The 16330-nt window shown below is 43.0% G+C and overlaps 1 protein-coding gene across 6 annotated transcripts in view; it reads right to left on the bottom strand.

The window, feature by feature from the left end:
- Nucleotides 1–4884: 4884 nt before the first annotated feature.
- Nucleotides 4885–16330, bottom strand: part of POLN (DNA polymerase nu) — a 349980-nt gene continuing 338534 nt past the window's right edge. For all 6 annotated transcript variants that reach the window (XM_074229925.1, XM_074229926.1, XM_074229927.1 and 3 more), the window contains 2 exons: nucleotides 7679–7740; nucleotides 4885–5038 (listed from right to left, as the gene is read on the bottom strand). In XM_074229925.1, the coding sequence (XP_074086026.1) occupies nucleotides 4967–5038; nucleotides 7679–7740 (134 nt within the window). In that variant the 3' untranslated portion in view covers nucleotides 4885–4966. The remainder of the gene's footprint in view (nucleotides 5039–7678; nucleotides 7741–16330) is intronic.

Below are 16330 nucleotides of genomic sequence, written 5' to 3'. Positions count from 1 at the left end.
CTCAGTTGCCAAAATTTTCCATTTTAGACTCAGTGTCTCTTGAATCATCCCTTTCTCTCCATTAACCACTGTTCTAATTCAGACCTTTATTATGCTTCCTAGACCATTACAGTAGCCTCTTAATTGGTCTTCCTGCCTCCAGTGCCTTCCTTCTTCAGTTCTTCTTCCACACAGCCACCAAAATGATTTTATTAGAGCACAGGTCTGACCAGGTCCCTCTCCTGCTCAAGAAGGTTCCATGGCTCCCCAGTGTCTTTAGCATCTAGTTTTTTAAAAAGTCTTTGGCACTAAAAATCCTTTTAACCTAGCTCTAGTCTACCTTTCTAGAAAGAGGTGGTGGAGAGATAAAAAACCTGTAAGAGTTTTGCCATCACACCCAATGGAGTCAAATCATATTGATACCACTTTGCATGTAGCATAAGAAGGCAGAGTGTTACTGTGGAAAGTTCCCTGAAGAGCAGACATGGCTCTGTCATTCATTTTGGACTTTGGGTCAAGTTTCCTCACATCTGTAAAATGAGTGGGTTGATGAAACATAGGTCCTTCTACCTCTAAATCTACATGATCTAATAGAATCTATTATTCCTTCATAATTGCAAAGGGTTCCTTTGTGATTTTGATATATTCATGATTTATTTGACCTGGATAATATTTTTTAAGATAAAACCTTAAGGCTTATAAAAAGCTCTCCTTACCTTATAGTAACCTTGTGAGGTAAGTGGTCCAAGGATTATTGGCTCCGTTTTACATATAAGAGTTTAGCTCAGGGAAATGCATTAGCCAGAATCACATAGTGAGGGTCAGGATTTGAACCTTGGTCTTTGCACTCCAATTGAAATGCTTTCGCCATATCAAAACATCTCCAATATCACACTTGTCTATTGTACAGATTGTAATAAGAGACTGAGCACAAAAGTTCCTGAATCAGTTTGTGTTCTGGGAAGAAAGCAAGACCTCTTGGCAGGGAATACTGGGTAGGCTTCCTTGAAGCAAAGGATGGGCTATTATCCACAGGGAGCATCCTGAGATTGGTTGGTTCTGCTTTGAAAATGTCCCTCTCGGGGTGTCTAGGTGGCGTAGTGGATAAAGCACTGGCCTTGGAGTCAGGAGTACCTGGGTCCAAATCCAGTCTCAGACACTTAATAATTACCTAGCTGTGTGGCCTTGGGCAAGCCACTTAACCCCATTTGCCTTGCAAAAACCTAAAAAAAAAAAATGTCCCTCTCTAGCTGCAGTCCCCCAGGAAAATATCCCAAAGGGTGGTCCTGCTTCCTCTCCTCCTCCCCTTAGAGGTGGCTCCAGCTTTTTATTTTCTAGTGTTTATATTTTTTTGTTTTTTAGTGTTTTGAGGTTTTTTTTGTTTGTTTTTTAGCTTCAAAGTACTTTCCTTGTATCTCTGATTATACTCATTTTACAAGCATTACCACCAGGACTAAGACAGTCCTGTTCTCCACCATGGCTCTGTAGGTTAGGTCAAGAGGTCTAGAAGATTCTTGGGATGGCATGGACACACCCTTCTGGGCAGCAGGGGGTAGTTCTGGAGCTCTCATCACCTTCGTCCTCCTGCTTGCACCCTGAAATATCTCCAGAAGGGTATGCTAAGTCCCTTGAACAACCCATCATTTTCCAGAGTGTGGTGTCTACCTGCAGCATTAGAAAGTGTATTAATGTACATTGTGAGGAGGGTGGTCCCTGGGTCAGTGAGTAGCAGTTAGACTGGATGCTGCAACCTCTTATTGTAAATGGCCTTGCAGACATGTGGAGGATCTAGGATCCAGCTCTAGAAGGGTCCTTAGGAGTAATTTAATCCAAATGGCAATTTTTCACTTAGAGAAACTGAGGCCCTGAGAAATAGAAGGGCTTCTCACAGGTAAGAGAAAAGGTGATATCTGGATTCACTGGGACTTTCAATTCACCCCAGGTGAAGCCCGTTTCAAGAGAACACTTGGGTAAAGCAAAGTCAGGACTGAGAAGCTTCCCAGTGGGCTGGCCTCTGCATTTATTTGCTCAGAGCTGGATGAGAGGACAGCTGGATCGCTCTGACCTTCCCCAGAATCATAAACTTCAAGCATCTCAGGGGTCCCTGTACAACATTGCTGATAAGCCGTTGTCTCCTAGTGTCTGCTTGAGCCTCACTACTGATGGGCAGCTTCCTGCCCTGTAACATAGCACAGTCCACTTTTGGGCTCCTCTGCTTTCCTAGAAGTTTTCCCTTCCATTGAGTCAAAAATCTGCTTCTTTTCTGCTTCCTGCCCATTGGAACTTCCTTCTGGCACTTTTACTTCAGTCCTCCAGATATTTAAAGACAGAGATCAGGTCCCTGTTCCCTAGATCTTGGGGAGTAGAGTTTCACGTTCCCAGCCCTTGAGACCCTCCCTCATCTAGCTGGACTACATGTCTTTTCCTAAAGGGTTGGGCCCAGATCTAGACACGGTGAACTCCAGATGGAGTTTGCCTGAGGCAGGGCCCTGAGGGTGGTGCCAAGTGCACCTGATCAAAATCCTGAGGAGAGAGAGAGGTCAAGTTTACAGTGTGCTCAGATAACAACTCTCCCCTCTTTCCCCCAATGATTCATGAAATATTTATACAGAAAACACAAGTAATGGTAGAACAGAGGAGGCTGAATCTGAGCTGGCAGCTGGCATCCTCTTAAATCTGTTTTGTAACCTTTTCTTTAAGGGTTACTGGCAGCAGAAAAATGAGCACATGCCATATCATGAAATGTCTCTGTGTGTATTTGTGTGTCTATATATATCTATATCTATAGATATCTACCTATGCATAATATAATTGGGTAGAGTGGCAGCTCTGAAGTCAGGAGGACCTGAGTTCAAATGTGGCCTCAGTCATTTACTAGCTATGTAATCCCAAGCAAGTCAAACCCTGGTTGCCTCGCATCCAGGACCCTCTCCAGTCATCCTAGTTCACATCTGGTCACTGGACCCAGATGGCTCTGGAGGAGAAAGTGAGGCCGGTGACTTAGCACAGCCCCCCCTCACCCAAATCCAACTTGTGGGTGTGTCCTGGTATCACCTTCCTGATGTCATGGTCTTCTTTGGAAACAAAGGACAAACATCATCATCATCATCATCATCATCATCATCATCATCAATGGGGAGAACATTTAGAAAATGCATTGGTTGGGATCTTGCTTATATTTCTGGGCTTAGATTAGTTATTTAGGTGATATAATAGTCACCATTTTTATAGCATTCTAAGGCTTGCACTATGCTCTACATATATTGTCTCATTTTATTCGGTCCTCATGACAAAATAAATAGGTCCCATTTGTTACATGAATCACCTTTTACAGATGAATAATCCAAGGTTCCGTGTGTGTCGGGGAGGGGGATAGAGGGGTGCGGGGCACACATCACGGAGAGTGGGATTTACTGCTGTGTCTGTGGTGGCTCGGGAACCTGCACTGGGCCTGTGCCTACTTTGGGGAAACAAGCAACGATGACTGTGGTCAGTCTACCCAGTACTGTTCATGTTCACGGAACAGAGCCCAGAGAGGAGGCTCAGTGGTGGGCACTAGGGGCTGGCTCAGTGGTGGGCACTAGGAAAGTTACTCCACAAGGCTGGTTCCTTTCCCAAAGATAACAAGTGACACCTGATTACCCAGCTTCCTGACCCCCTCCATCATTCAGAATCTAAGTGCAGATGTCTGACTGGTAAACAGCCGGGGCTGGGGGTGAGGAGGAGAGAGAGGGTGCTGGCCGGAGGCCTCCTCAGCCCTTCCCCCACAGCTGACCCACCAGGTGAGCACCTGGTTTCCCCTATTTCCCAGGGCTGAACCTGAGCGACTTTCCGTTCTTCCTGGGTTAAGGTGGATGAGACGTGGTGGCGGCCCAAGTGTCCTCGGTGGGCCAGCAATGAGGAGTGGCATGGAGCCTGGGTCCTGAGCGGCAGAGGGGGAAGGGGTCGCTCCTTGTGTCTGTGACCCTAGGTAGCCCCTTTCCGCTTCATCTAGAACTATTGGGGGGTTGGTCTGTCTGGGCCCCCCTGATTCTAGGTCTTGTGACACTACGACACAGCCGGTGGCGAGAAGAGTGACCCAAGTTCCCCGGCCTGGCGTCATCTAATGCTGGGGTAGAAGACCCCCCTCATCTAGGCTCTGGGGGCCCCGGTGGGGCTTGCAGGGGTGGAAGACCCCCCTCATGTAGGCTCTGGGGGCCCCGCTGGGGTTTGCAGGGGTAGAAGACCCCCCTCATGTAGGTTCTGGGGGCTGGGGTTTGCAGGGGTAGAAGACCCCCCCATGTAGGCTCTGGGGGTGCTGCTGAGGTTTGCAGGGGTAGAAGACCCCCCTCATGTAGGCTCTGGGGGCCCCGCTGGGGTTTGCAGGGGTAGAAGACCCCCCCATGTAGGCTCTGGGGGCCCTGCTGGGGTTTGCAGGGGTAGAAGACCGCCCTCATGTAGGCTCTGGGGGTCCCGCTGGGGCTTGCAGGGGTAGAAGATCCCCCTCATGTAGGCTCTGGGGGCGCCGCTGGGGTTTGCCCAGTCGGTCCTTCTCCGGGAGGAGCCCCAGCTCGGGCCGACCCCCTTCTTCGGGCCGGAGGAAGCGCCCCCTCCCGTCCGAGGGGCTGGGCAGAGGGAGCTCGCCCTCACCGCGGTCGGGAGCCCCCCAGCCTCCCTGCGCCCCGAGGCGGCCCCGGCCCTTCGGGGTGCCCAGCGGCCGGGCACGGTGGGCAGGAGGAGGCCGGGCTGCGGGCGGCGCCAGGCGGGGGGGTCGGACTCGGTCTCGCGGGCATCGACCCCCGAACTGCGCGGCCGCGCTGTGCCCAGGGGCGGCTCCCACGGGGGATCGGGGCCCGCGAGGCCACGCGGCGGAGCGGGCGGCCCGGGGTCCGAGAATGAAGGGCGGAGGCGCGTCTGTCTGTCTGACTGTCTTTATTTGCAGCAACGGGGGCCCGGGAGGTCCTGAGGTCCGCACGGCGCGTCCTGGGCCCGGGCGCTGGCAGGCTCCCTAGCGGGCCGGCGGGAAGGGGCTCAGGTGCCCCCACGAGCGGCCCGCGGCGAGGCTCACCTTCAGCGGGACCTGCGGGAGAGTGGGCAGCTGGGCAGCGCTGGGGGGCCGGAGGGGCACCCCGCCCCGGGCCGAGCCCCGAGGCCAGCCGGCCGCCCCTGCCCTGCCCAGCGGCCACTAGTGCCACCACCACCGCCGTCACTGCTACCACTAGTGCCACCACCACCGCCGTCACTACTACCACTAGTGCCACCGCCACCGTCACTACTACCACTAGTGCCACCACCACTACCGTCACTACTACCACTAGTGCCACCACCACCGCCGTCACTACTACCACTAGTGCCACCGCCACCGCCACTACTACCACTAGTACCACCACCACCACCGCCACTACTACCACTAGTACCACCACCACCACCGTCACTACTACCACTAGTACTACTACCACCACCGTCACTACTACCACTAGTACCACCACCACCACCACCGTCACTACTACCACTAGTACCACTACCAAGACCAAGACTACTACTACCAATACTATTACCACTACTACTACCACTAGAATAGTTGCTGCTACTACTACTACTACCACCACCACCACCACCACCACCACTGCTGCTGCTGCTGCTGCCGCCGCTGCAGTTTCTGCCACCCCCACTGCTACTGCAATCACTACCACTATTGGAGTGTCCTAGACCTATGATGTCATGGTATCTAATAAGGCTCAATCAATAGTTCCATAGAATTTACTTCTAGAAGACTCTAATTTTACAGATGAAGAACCTGAGGTCCAGAGCTCAAAGCCTGGTTCGAGGTCACGTGGAAAATAAGCACAATTAAAATCTGACCTCAGGCCTTCTGACCCTACACCCAGAGCACCTTCACATCCTGCAGAAAGCTCACCAGAGACAAGCAAGGTTGGTTTATGGCTATAACTTTTGGTACTAGATACACATTTCTCTAATCTTAAAAGAGTCTTCAGCCCTCATCCAAAGCCAGGGCTTTTTCAAGATCAACAGTCACATCATGAGTGTGAATCCTGCCATTTTAGGGAAGGAGATGACAAAACATGCTTCTTTCCCAAGGAAGGATGTTCCTTAGAGTCCCCCATCCCCCTTGCCCTCGATCCCCACCCCCAGCCTCTAGATGACCATGTTGAGAAGACATGAATGAGTCAGGGAGCTGAGATCAATATCACAGTGTCTGTGTTGGTCTGGGGATGTTTTCTCAGGCCTACCGGGATGCTACAGTGTAGCAGATGGGTCCCAGACCAGGGTTTGAGTCCTGGGCTTTGACACTTAAACTAAGAGCACTTGGGCCTCACTTTCCCCTTATTGTGAAAGGAGGGCCCTCAAAGCCTTGCCTTGACAACAGACCTAGACTCTGGAGGATTTTTCTCATTTCTTCTGATTCATGCCTCCAAGAAACATGAAATAGAACTTAGAGTTGAAAGGGATTTTAAAGGCCATCTATTCTGACATTATTTTCATAAAAGGGAAAACTGAAATCTAGAGAGGTCACTTGACTGCCAAGGCCCAGTTGGATTGGGAGTCCAGATGATGTTTCATCCCAGATCTTTCGACTCCAAGCCGAATGATCTTCACATGTAACTGGGGGCAAGTCACCTTGACTCTCCAAGTCTCAGTTCCTTTACTTGGAAAAATGGAAATAATAACGCTTGTTCTGTTTCTCTGTAAGGATCAAAGAAGATGATGGAAATGAAATGTTTTGTATGTGTAAACTGCCTTATGTGAGGTGGCAGGGAAAGGCAGAGAAAATCAGTGAATTGCAAATCAGTCAACTTAAATAGCTCCTGGCAATTTTAATGTTCTTATGGCTGGTTAATGAGGTTGAAGCTAATGGTCACACAATGAGATTTTTAAAGTCCCTGAGAACTTCCTTTACCTGGATTCCTTCTGGTCCTTATTGGCCAGTGAGAATTACTTATCCAGGTGGTTAGAATCTTTTCCCTTTTCCTCTCCTCCCATTTGAGTGACTTGGGACAAAAACTAGTTTCCTCTTTGAAAACAGAACTGAAGGAGGGTGGGGCTGGTTGGAAAAAGAAAAATGGAAACTTGCTGGGAAATGATGGTACCACACATCTGAGTACCACACTGTTCTCATATTGGAAGGAGATGACTCCTAACAATGGAACAACTCTTTGGTTTGCTTGGAAAACTATATGGGATGTGGAGATGAGGAGAACTATGAGACATGGCTGGATGGTGGAGAGAAGGGGAAAAAGCTGGCCCTACTCCCACCTGTGACTGGGAGATAGATAGATAGATAGATAGATAGATAGAGAGAGAGAGAGAGAGAGAGAGCTTGTTGTAGGCCTCTGCCACAAAAATTCTCATATTTGGACTGTTGGCAATCACAGAGATTTGTATTAGAGAATCTTTGGGACAAAGAGAGCATTCACGAAAGCATTTATCTTTGGGAATACTTTGAACTGTGTATTTTCAAGGGAGAGAATTTGTTCTCTATATGTATTAGGGGAAGCACACAGATTTTTTTTCATGCTTTTTGGAGAGTCAGAAGAAATGAGAAAATCCTCCAGAGTATACCTTGGGCCTGTTGTCATGATAGGTTTTGGGGACCCTTCTTTCTTCCACTTCCAAACTGACAACATCTAATGAAGTCCTGTGCACATTCCCTGCACCTATAATTCATTAAGTCTGACTTGGATCAGACCGAGTCTCCTACCTTCAGCTTCAGCTCTAAGGCCTGGATGTTCTGCAGTGACTCCATGGTCTCTTTGACCAGTGCTGTGATCAAGACAAAAAACAAACATATAAAGTTGTGTAGTCATTTAGAAGTCCAGTGGCTCCTAAGGTGTCTGAACATTTCATATCATGACAATACAGACATTTTGATTTCCATTGCTAGTCTGGAACTGCTTTACTCGTAGGCTCCCTGCATTCCATCATTGCTTTCCATACATCAGATTTGAACCTTCTCTGTCTGGCTTTGGCCTATGACCTTCACCTCCTTCAGCCTGGTCTCCTAGGGATTTTAAGTTACTTCAAGGTTTAGCTGAGGCCCCAGGTCCTACAGGAGGCCTCTCTTCAATTCCCCAGTTCTCAATCTCCTGAAATTACTTTCTCTGTGAACACATTCTTTTAAACCTCCATTAGAATATGCATTTCTTGAGGGCCATGACAACTTTTACTTTTACTTGGTATAGTACATTTTACATACAGTTAGTATGTAATAAATAGATATCAGACTAAATTAAATTCTTGAAAAATTGCCAATAAAATGCATTTCTATTCAAGAAATTCTGTTTTCACCCTGGCTTCTAATGAAAAGCTGAGGGAAAGGTAAGATCCTATTATAGCTCATTCTTGTGAGACTTTTGAGGTTTTTAGTTGTAATGGCTGTATGGAAAAAAGGACTGAACTTTGGCCAACAAGTCCAGTGGACTTCTCTTGTACCACTCTAGTTATCCTAGGTATTGGTGTTTGCCTTCTCCCCTCCCTAGAATGCAAGCTCTGTAATAGTGAGGCCCTGGGTCTTATCAAACATTTTATCTCCTCAAGTGATTGAACACAGGACCCTGTACATCGAAGGATGAGAAAAGTTTGAATCCTGGATTTGAGCTTTGACTCTTAGAATATGATTCAGTCACTTCATCATTCTGAACCTTAGTTTTCCAATCTATAGAGTAGAAACACAATAAAGAGACCATTGCTATTCAAGGCTGTTTTTGGGGAAGCATCAGGTAAATGGTAAACTACAGAAATGTGATCTTGCTCCTATTATTGTTGGTGTTTTTGTTGATGTTACAGCAACTACACAGTCAGATTATACTGGTACTAGGGCCTTGAGAGGATCAGTTGGTGAAGCTAGGTAGGTTTAACCTGAGGAAGAGACTTAAGGAGAAACAGGATGATATAACTGACCTTAAGTATTTTTGTTTGTTTGTTTGCAAGGTGATGGGATTTTAAGTGACTTGCCCAAGGTCACGCAGCTAGGCAATTATTAAGGTCTGAGGTCACATTTGAACTCAGGTCATCCTGACTCCAGGACCGGTGTTCTATCCACTTTGCCACCTAGCTGACCCTGCCTTTAAATACTGAAAAGATTTGTTCTGTATAGCCTCAGAAAGCAAAATCAGGATGGATGAAAGGAAATTGCAGAAACAAATGGAGGCCTGATTTAAAAAAGAACTTCCTTTCCAGAAGTAGAATTTTCTCCCTTGGTGGGGGTTTTCCCTCCCTATCAGTCCCTATGGGCAAAAGCTGAGAGAACATTTTTATTTCATCATGGAGGCAATTCTTTGTCAGATACCTTTGGGGGTCCCTTCCAAACCCTGTGATTCTGTGCAATCACATTCTCAAACTGGAGGATATAGATGGGAAATAGAGGAAGAATGCAGATCCACATTAACAAATGAAAAGAAAGTGATCTAAATTTAGCAGGGAATAGAGGACAGAGATCATTATGAACTCAGATCATTTTGATTGCCATGATAGATATTTTGGCTGTATTTATGGAATATAGGTGGGCTTTTGTTTTGATACACACACAATTCTAATCTGATGCCTTAGAAGGATAAGAAGGTGATTCTGGATTCTTGCAAGATCATGCCAACAAAATGATAGACCTAGTTGGTTTTCCTTGAATGAAAAGGCTTCTTCCCAGTGAAAGTTTGAATCACCTGTCTGAAGATCAGCTTGGCTTGGTACACAGAATCCTATCACCTTGGGCACAAGAAGAGATAGACTCAAGTAACAAATAGAGAGCTGGAAGGTCCAATACAGAATTGAAACTGAAACTGGAAGAGGCAAGGTGTTTTCTACAGCTACTATTCAGCCCTATAACCCTGAATCCAGTTCTCTTTTCATCACACAAAAGTGTAACCACTTTTTGTTTTGGCAAAGGAACAGAAAAAGGTTCAGAAAGGGTTAAGAACCACACTAGAGTTTTTAATAAGTATTAATTTAACTGCTGGTCCTTTCTCTTTGACCAATGAGTAGACTCAGTGCCAGAGGAACTGAACCATATCAACACTGACATTCTTGCTATAACTGAACCAGAAGACATTAAGGAGATTGCAGATATATGAAAGGACAGTTCTTAGGTTTTTCTTGGAGAGAAAAATAAAGGAGTATGGCGTGTTGGTGTCAGTGTAACCAAAAAGACAAGAAAAATAATTTCATGGGACCTCTGGTCATCTTGATTTGTAGTCATAAGAACATAAGGGAAAAAAACACTGTAAAGATAATTGCAACTTATCTACCAACATCTGTTGCAGACAATGAGGTGGTAGGAAAATTCTGAGAAACTTGACAAGATCTTTCAAATTAAGTCAATGTAAATATTAATTCTCAATGACTTCAATGCAATGGTAGGCCTCAAGAAAGATGATTAAAAAAAGTATTAGAAAATCTAACTCAGGATTAAGAAATTAAAAGAGACCAAAAGTTTATAAACTACTCAGAAGGTTTTTGTGTCTAGATATCATGAATGCTTCCTGGGTATTCAGTGCTGGGTTAGCACCAAACAATGGCTATATCTTGACAGGAAACCACTGGTTCTGAATGCAGGAGCTATTTCAGAATCAGCTGGGTGCTAGAGCAAAGACTAAAATCAAAACTAAAGGAAAGGATAAGGACCAGAAGATATGGTATATAATTACAACAGTATAGATCTAACCTTTTTTTTTTTTTTTAAAAAAAAACTACATACACTGGAAAATAGGAAATTGATGACATGGATTTTCATGATTTCCTGTAGAAAATGAATGGATGCAAAGTTCATCACAATGAAGAGACTAAAACCTCAGGCAGCAAACACTATCTTCTTGCCAGGTAGAGAGATGTGGCAGTCAAGGGTACCTGGTTTTGAACATAAATTTGCCTACAAAATTTTGTGAGGGATGAAAGAAGATTAGGTGCAGTATTGCTTCATAAAATTGGGAAGAATGTGTGGGAGGAAAAACAAGTCCACAAAAATCTTGGCAAGAAACCCAATAAAAACCTAAGAAGACTGAGAGAAAAATTGATGAGTAGGACAAAAAGAGACTGGAGCCCATCTGACAGCATCTTTATACTGTAAAGTAATCGACAAATTATAAAGTGATCTCCAATCCAATGAATTAGCATATAAAGATGAAGAGTGAAGAAAGCAACAAGGATGTTTGGGGCAGGAATCATTTGCAGGTCAAGATTTAGATGTGTTAGGCAGTCTGTGGGGGGGATTTTGCTTAAATGGTAACTTATATATTATAGAGATTTTATTGGCAAAGGAAACTCTCAGATGAGTTACAGGTCAGCACCTTTACTTAAACTTCAAGTCTGAGTTGCCTAGAGTCTAAAGCATTGAGAAATTATATGATCTGCTCAAGTTTATACTCTAGTAATGTGTCTGAAGGGGAATGAAACCAAGATCTTTCTGGCTCTGAGGCCAACTCTTTATCCCTACACCATGATGAACAAAGGTTTAAATATATGACTTTATCTAATCACCACCACCAACTACCACCACCACCACCCACATTTCTATAGAAACTTAGTGATTTCTTCACAAATTCCTGTGAGGAAACTGAGTCTCTGAGAATTGAAGTTACTTGATCTGTCTCAGACATAGTAAATAGTATGCTAGTATTTGACCCAAGATCTTCTGACTTCTGGTCTAGCAATCCTTTCACTTGAAATACTTTTCTCAAAATAGTTCTCTGAGGCAGGTAAAACAAATATTACTATCTCCAGGTCACATATAAAAACACTGAAACACAGAATGATTAAAAAACTTGTCCAAATCTTCATGGTTAGTTAGTAAATTTCATCTTCTGAGTTTAAGACTAAGAATAAGCATTTATGAATTATCTACCATGTGAATGGTACTGTACTAATTACTGGGGGTAAAAAAGAAAGGCAAAAATAACCTCTGCTCTCAAGGAGCTCAAATTCTAATATGAGAAACAAACTGCAAACAACTATGCACAAATAAAAAATATATATGTATATATTCATTTATATATATGTGTCTCATAGATATATATACACACACACACACACACATACACATGTATGTAAAATTGGAGATAATTTCAGAAAGAATGTATTAACATTGAAGAGGACCAAGAAAGGTTTCTTACAAAATGTAGAATTTTAGCTAAGACTTAAAGGAATTTAGAGAAGCTAGGAGGTAGAGATAATGAAGGAAAACACCCTACAAGTGGGGAGATAGCCAGTAAAAATTCAGTGAAGTGGGGAGATGGAGAGTCCTGGACCTTAGGGGTGTGGAAGAGAATAAAGTGTAAAATGATGGAGAGGTAGGGAGTGGTCTAGTGAAAATTAATAAATGTTATCAGTCAAGATGGATTGGAGAACAAGAAAGTAAGGTTACAAAAATCAAGAGAGAAGAGAAGCTTCACATTATATGTAGTATTAAGGAAAAGAGGAGATCAATATTGTGCAAGTTTGTAGAGGGAGATGAGGACTGAGAAAAGGTCATTAGATTTGGCAATAAGGAGATCATCGGTGACTGTGCAGAAGTAACAATACTTAGGATCTTCAATGACAAAGGGCAAGAACCAACAATGCTTATGGAGTTCACATTCAAATGAAGGAGACAATGAGTAATATATAAGGATACTCAAAATAAATATGAAGAGAATAAAAACAAATCAATACAAAGAAGTTTGTTAAGATGAGAACTAGCAGTTGGGAGGGATGAGGTGGCAGAATTGGAGAATCCATTCCAGACACAAGATAGCCAATGAAAAAATACACAGAGAGGGGAGAGAGAAGAGCTCATCTTTTTGGAAGAACATGAAGGCCAGTATGACTGGCAAAGAGGAGAATGAGTTCAACAAGGCAAGAAGGAGAGTCTGAAGCCAAGTTGTAAAGGTCTATACAAGCTGGATAGAGATATTTCTATTTGATTCTAGAGGCAACAGGAAGTCACTGATTTTTAGAGCTCTTTCCATTTTACTAGTGAAGCATTTCCAAGGATTTTGTAACCAATAATGTCATTTCCATAATAATGTCATTTTGTATTAATGCTGTAAATCTTTTAAAAATCAAAAGTTTTTAAAGAAAATAATTGATTAAATAACATTAAGACTCAAAACCAGTCACAAACTACTAACTGGAAAGAAGCTGGCGATCTCTTTTTTTGTTTTGCACAAAGGTCTTAAAGATAAGGCTCAGCTCACAGAACTACTGGGAAGTTTCCCTTTATGTGATCCACTTTCCTCTATCTCCCCACTCTTAGATTGCTGCCTTGGGGGGTGCTATCAAACTTGCCATCCCCTGAATGGGCTTCACATTATCATGATCCCAGTCCTTAAATCCCTTTCAATCCTTCACTCCTATTAATAGAATTATTATTGGAATTGAATAATAGTAATAGAAGTCAGAAAATTTTAGAGATGGAAGGACCAAAGAATTTGGCATGTTAGAGTTGGAGTATAATTAACATTTATTGAGCAAGGGAATGTACTCCAGGGGATCACTGAATTATTATAAGGGGCCTGAAAATCTTTATAGATTGAATAAATAGTATGCCTTTTACACATATATATCAATACTTTAAAATGTATGCAGATACTATTGTAATGAATAAAATATAGATTTATTAAAAAAGTGTTAATGAAGTCATAATTACTTTTTCATAGTGTATTTCCTCATTCAATAATAATGGTACTAATAGTACAACTATTAATATAGTGGGGTCTGGGAAAATTTTTTCCACTGAAAAGTAAAACTTGAGTGCTTGCTTTGTGCCGAGCCAAGGACTGTGAAAAGTGCTGGGGATACAAAGAGAGTTAGAACCACAGCCCTTGCCTGAAAGGGGTTCCCATTACAATGGGAGAGAGACCATGCAAATAGAGGGGTAGGTACAAGGCACTATAAATGAAGGATCATCTCAGAAGGAGGGTGCTAGGAGCAATGGGGAGGAGGCAAAAGGGAAGGGACAGGGTCTTGAAGGACGTGATGGAATGGCAGAGGCCCAGGAGAGGAAGGAGAGCATTCTAGCTGCCCACTAGGCATCTTCCCTAACCATTTTTACAAAGCACATAAACAGTCACATGAACTTGTTTTGGGGAAATTTCCTGGCACTGTTGAGATGTGATGGTGAGCCTAGTCCCTGCTCTTTCCCCATCATCCTGATCATTCTATTCTAAGAAGTTGCACAGCCACATTAGGAGGAGGGAGTTGGTGGGACAAGGAGGAAGGAACTCTGCTGCCTCTGTCTGGGGCAGCCTCAGACTTAGGGAACCCCAAGGCAGTAGAAAATGCCTGTAACACCCACTCTCTCCTACCTTGATTCTGCAAAAAGTGATCCTTGCTAATTCACCACAGGCAGAGAAGAAAAGGATGGAGAGGACTGGGGCAGAGGAAAAGACCAGTCCTGTACCCCCAGAAGCTACTTGGAGCAGGGATGAAGGTATTTGTAAAGTAAACTTCCCAGTATAGAAGGGTTTGGGGACAGTTTTATGTTCTAACTGCAGGAAAAAACCTATCAAGGAGAGGAATCAGAAAGTGAGTGACAGGAATATAAGGCGTGGGGGGAAAAGCTAAAACCAGGGATTTCAAGAAGAAAAAAAATCAATTAAAAATCTAGAGTACAAGTAGCTAAATCAACAGAGAAGAAAGACAAAATGAAATGGAGGATGAGTACCAAAATATTTGAACGATCACAAACCCCTCTAAATAAATATTTTAAGACAAAGGAAATTGAATCAACATTTGCTGAAACATAAAACCCAGGGAGACTTTTCAAGAGAGCACAGATACTCCAGGGGTTTAGAAGAGAAACTAATATCTTGAGAGAGGTTATAAAGAAACAAATGAATTTAGAGTCTGTACAACAGAAATTAGCAGAGTAGAAGAACTTGAATCCATACTAGCAAATTTCTCCCAAGAGAAAGAGAGAACAATACTTTCAGAATACAAATATACTTAAGAGAAAGATAATCAAAAGACAAGAAACACATGATCTCGATAAAAAAAATCATAGATTCCTGAAGAAAGAATGTATAGAAACAATAAAAAATTCCTGAAGTCATAATGTAGGAAATAATACAAAAAACTGCTCAAAAGTTCTGAATACAGAAAATATAGTATCAAGAGAATCCACAGATGACCTCCAAAAAATATAGTAGAGAATTATAGGAGTGACTTTCACAACTATGGAAAGGGGAAAGAATTCTTAACTAAACAAGGGCACTAGGTGATCAAAGAAGGTAAAATGTCCAACTTTGATGACATTAAATTGAAAAGTTTTTGTGTTTAAAAAAACTCTTGTTGCTAGAGTTTGAGGAGAAAACAATTATCCTTACAAAAGAATGTTCCAAACCATGACTAAAAAAAGATATAGAAATTAAAACAATTGAGGTTTCACCTGATATTCTTTTGATTAACAAAAATGACAAAAGTCAAATGTGGTAAATGTCTCAGCTGTTAATTGGTCTCACCATTCTACAAAGCAGTTTGTAATTATATGTTGAAAAAAGTATCTAAACTGTTCATATTCTTTGACTCAGGGATACCACTATTAGGCATATACTCCAAGGAGTTCAAAGACAGAGTGAAAGGTTCCAATTATGTGATAAGAACTATAATAGTTTTTTTTTTTTGGTAGCTGCAGTGGAATTTGAATACAACAACAATTGGGAAATGACAACTGATATGGATATGCAGTGTGTAATGTAATGTTTTATGTCACAAGAAATAACAAATGCTAAGAATTCAAAGAAACTTGGGGAAGACTTATATGAACTAATGAATGGAGATATAAGAAGAATCAATGTAAGTACCCAACACATTGCCTATAATAATGTAAATGAAAAGGAAAAAAAAAGAAACTGCTCTTTGTAATTGTAATAATCAAGTTGAGACCCATAGAAGAGATGAGAAAAATGCACCTTGTTCCCTTCTTTTGCAGAAGCAGAAAACTAGGATTTGTTTCTTTGCATATGCTATCAGACTGGGGAAAGGGAAGACTATAAAGAGAAGTGATAGTGACATAAAACCAGAAGGTATCTATATATGATCTTTTTTTAAAGACTAGAACTGATCAATGAAGTGACTTCAGAGAATTGATAGTGAAATTTGCCTAGCACCTTCCTTGTCAGCAGAGAGATAATAGAATAAGGAAGGAAGGAAGACCAGCAAGCAAGCAAGCTCAGAGGCTATCTGATGCAATCCCTCATTTTACAGTTGAGGAAATGATAGTTCAAGGAGATTAAATGACTTGTGCAAGGTCACTCAGAGCCATTGGCCTTTCCTCTGAGGAATGAGGCTGACCTTATCAGACATGGTCAGATTTAGATCTGGACAGGGCCCAGAGGGCATTGAGTTCAACCCCTTTATTTGATAGAAGAGGGAGAAGTTCAGTGAC

Source organism: Macrotis lagotis, chromosome 3, assembly GCF_037893015.1.
Source record: "Macrotis lagotis isolate mMagLag1 chromosome 3, bilby.v1.9.chrom.fasta, whole genome shotgun sequence".
Lineage (NCBI taxonomy): Eukaryota > Metazoa > Chordata > Mammalia > Peramelemorphia > Peramelidae > Macrotis > Macrotis lagotis.
Note: the sequence above shows the minus strand (reverse complement) of the source record. Positions and strands in the feature narration are given on the sequence as shown.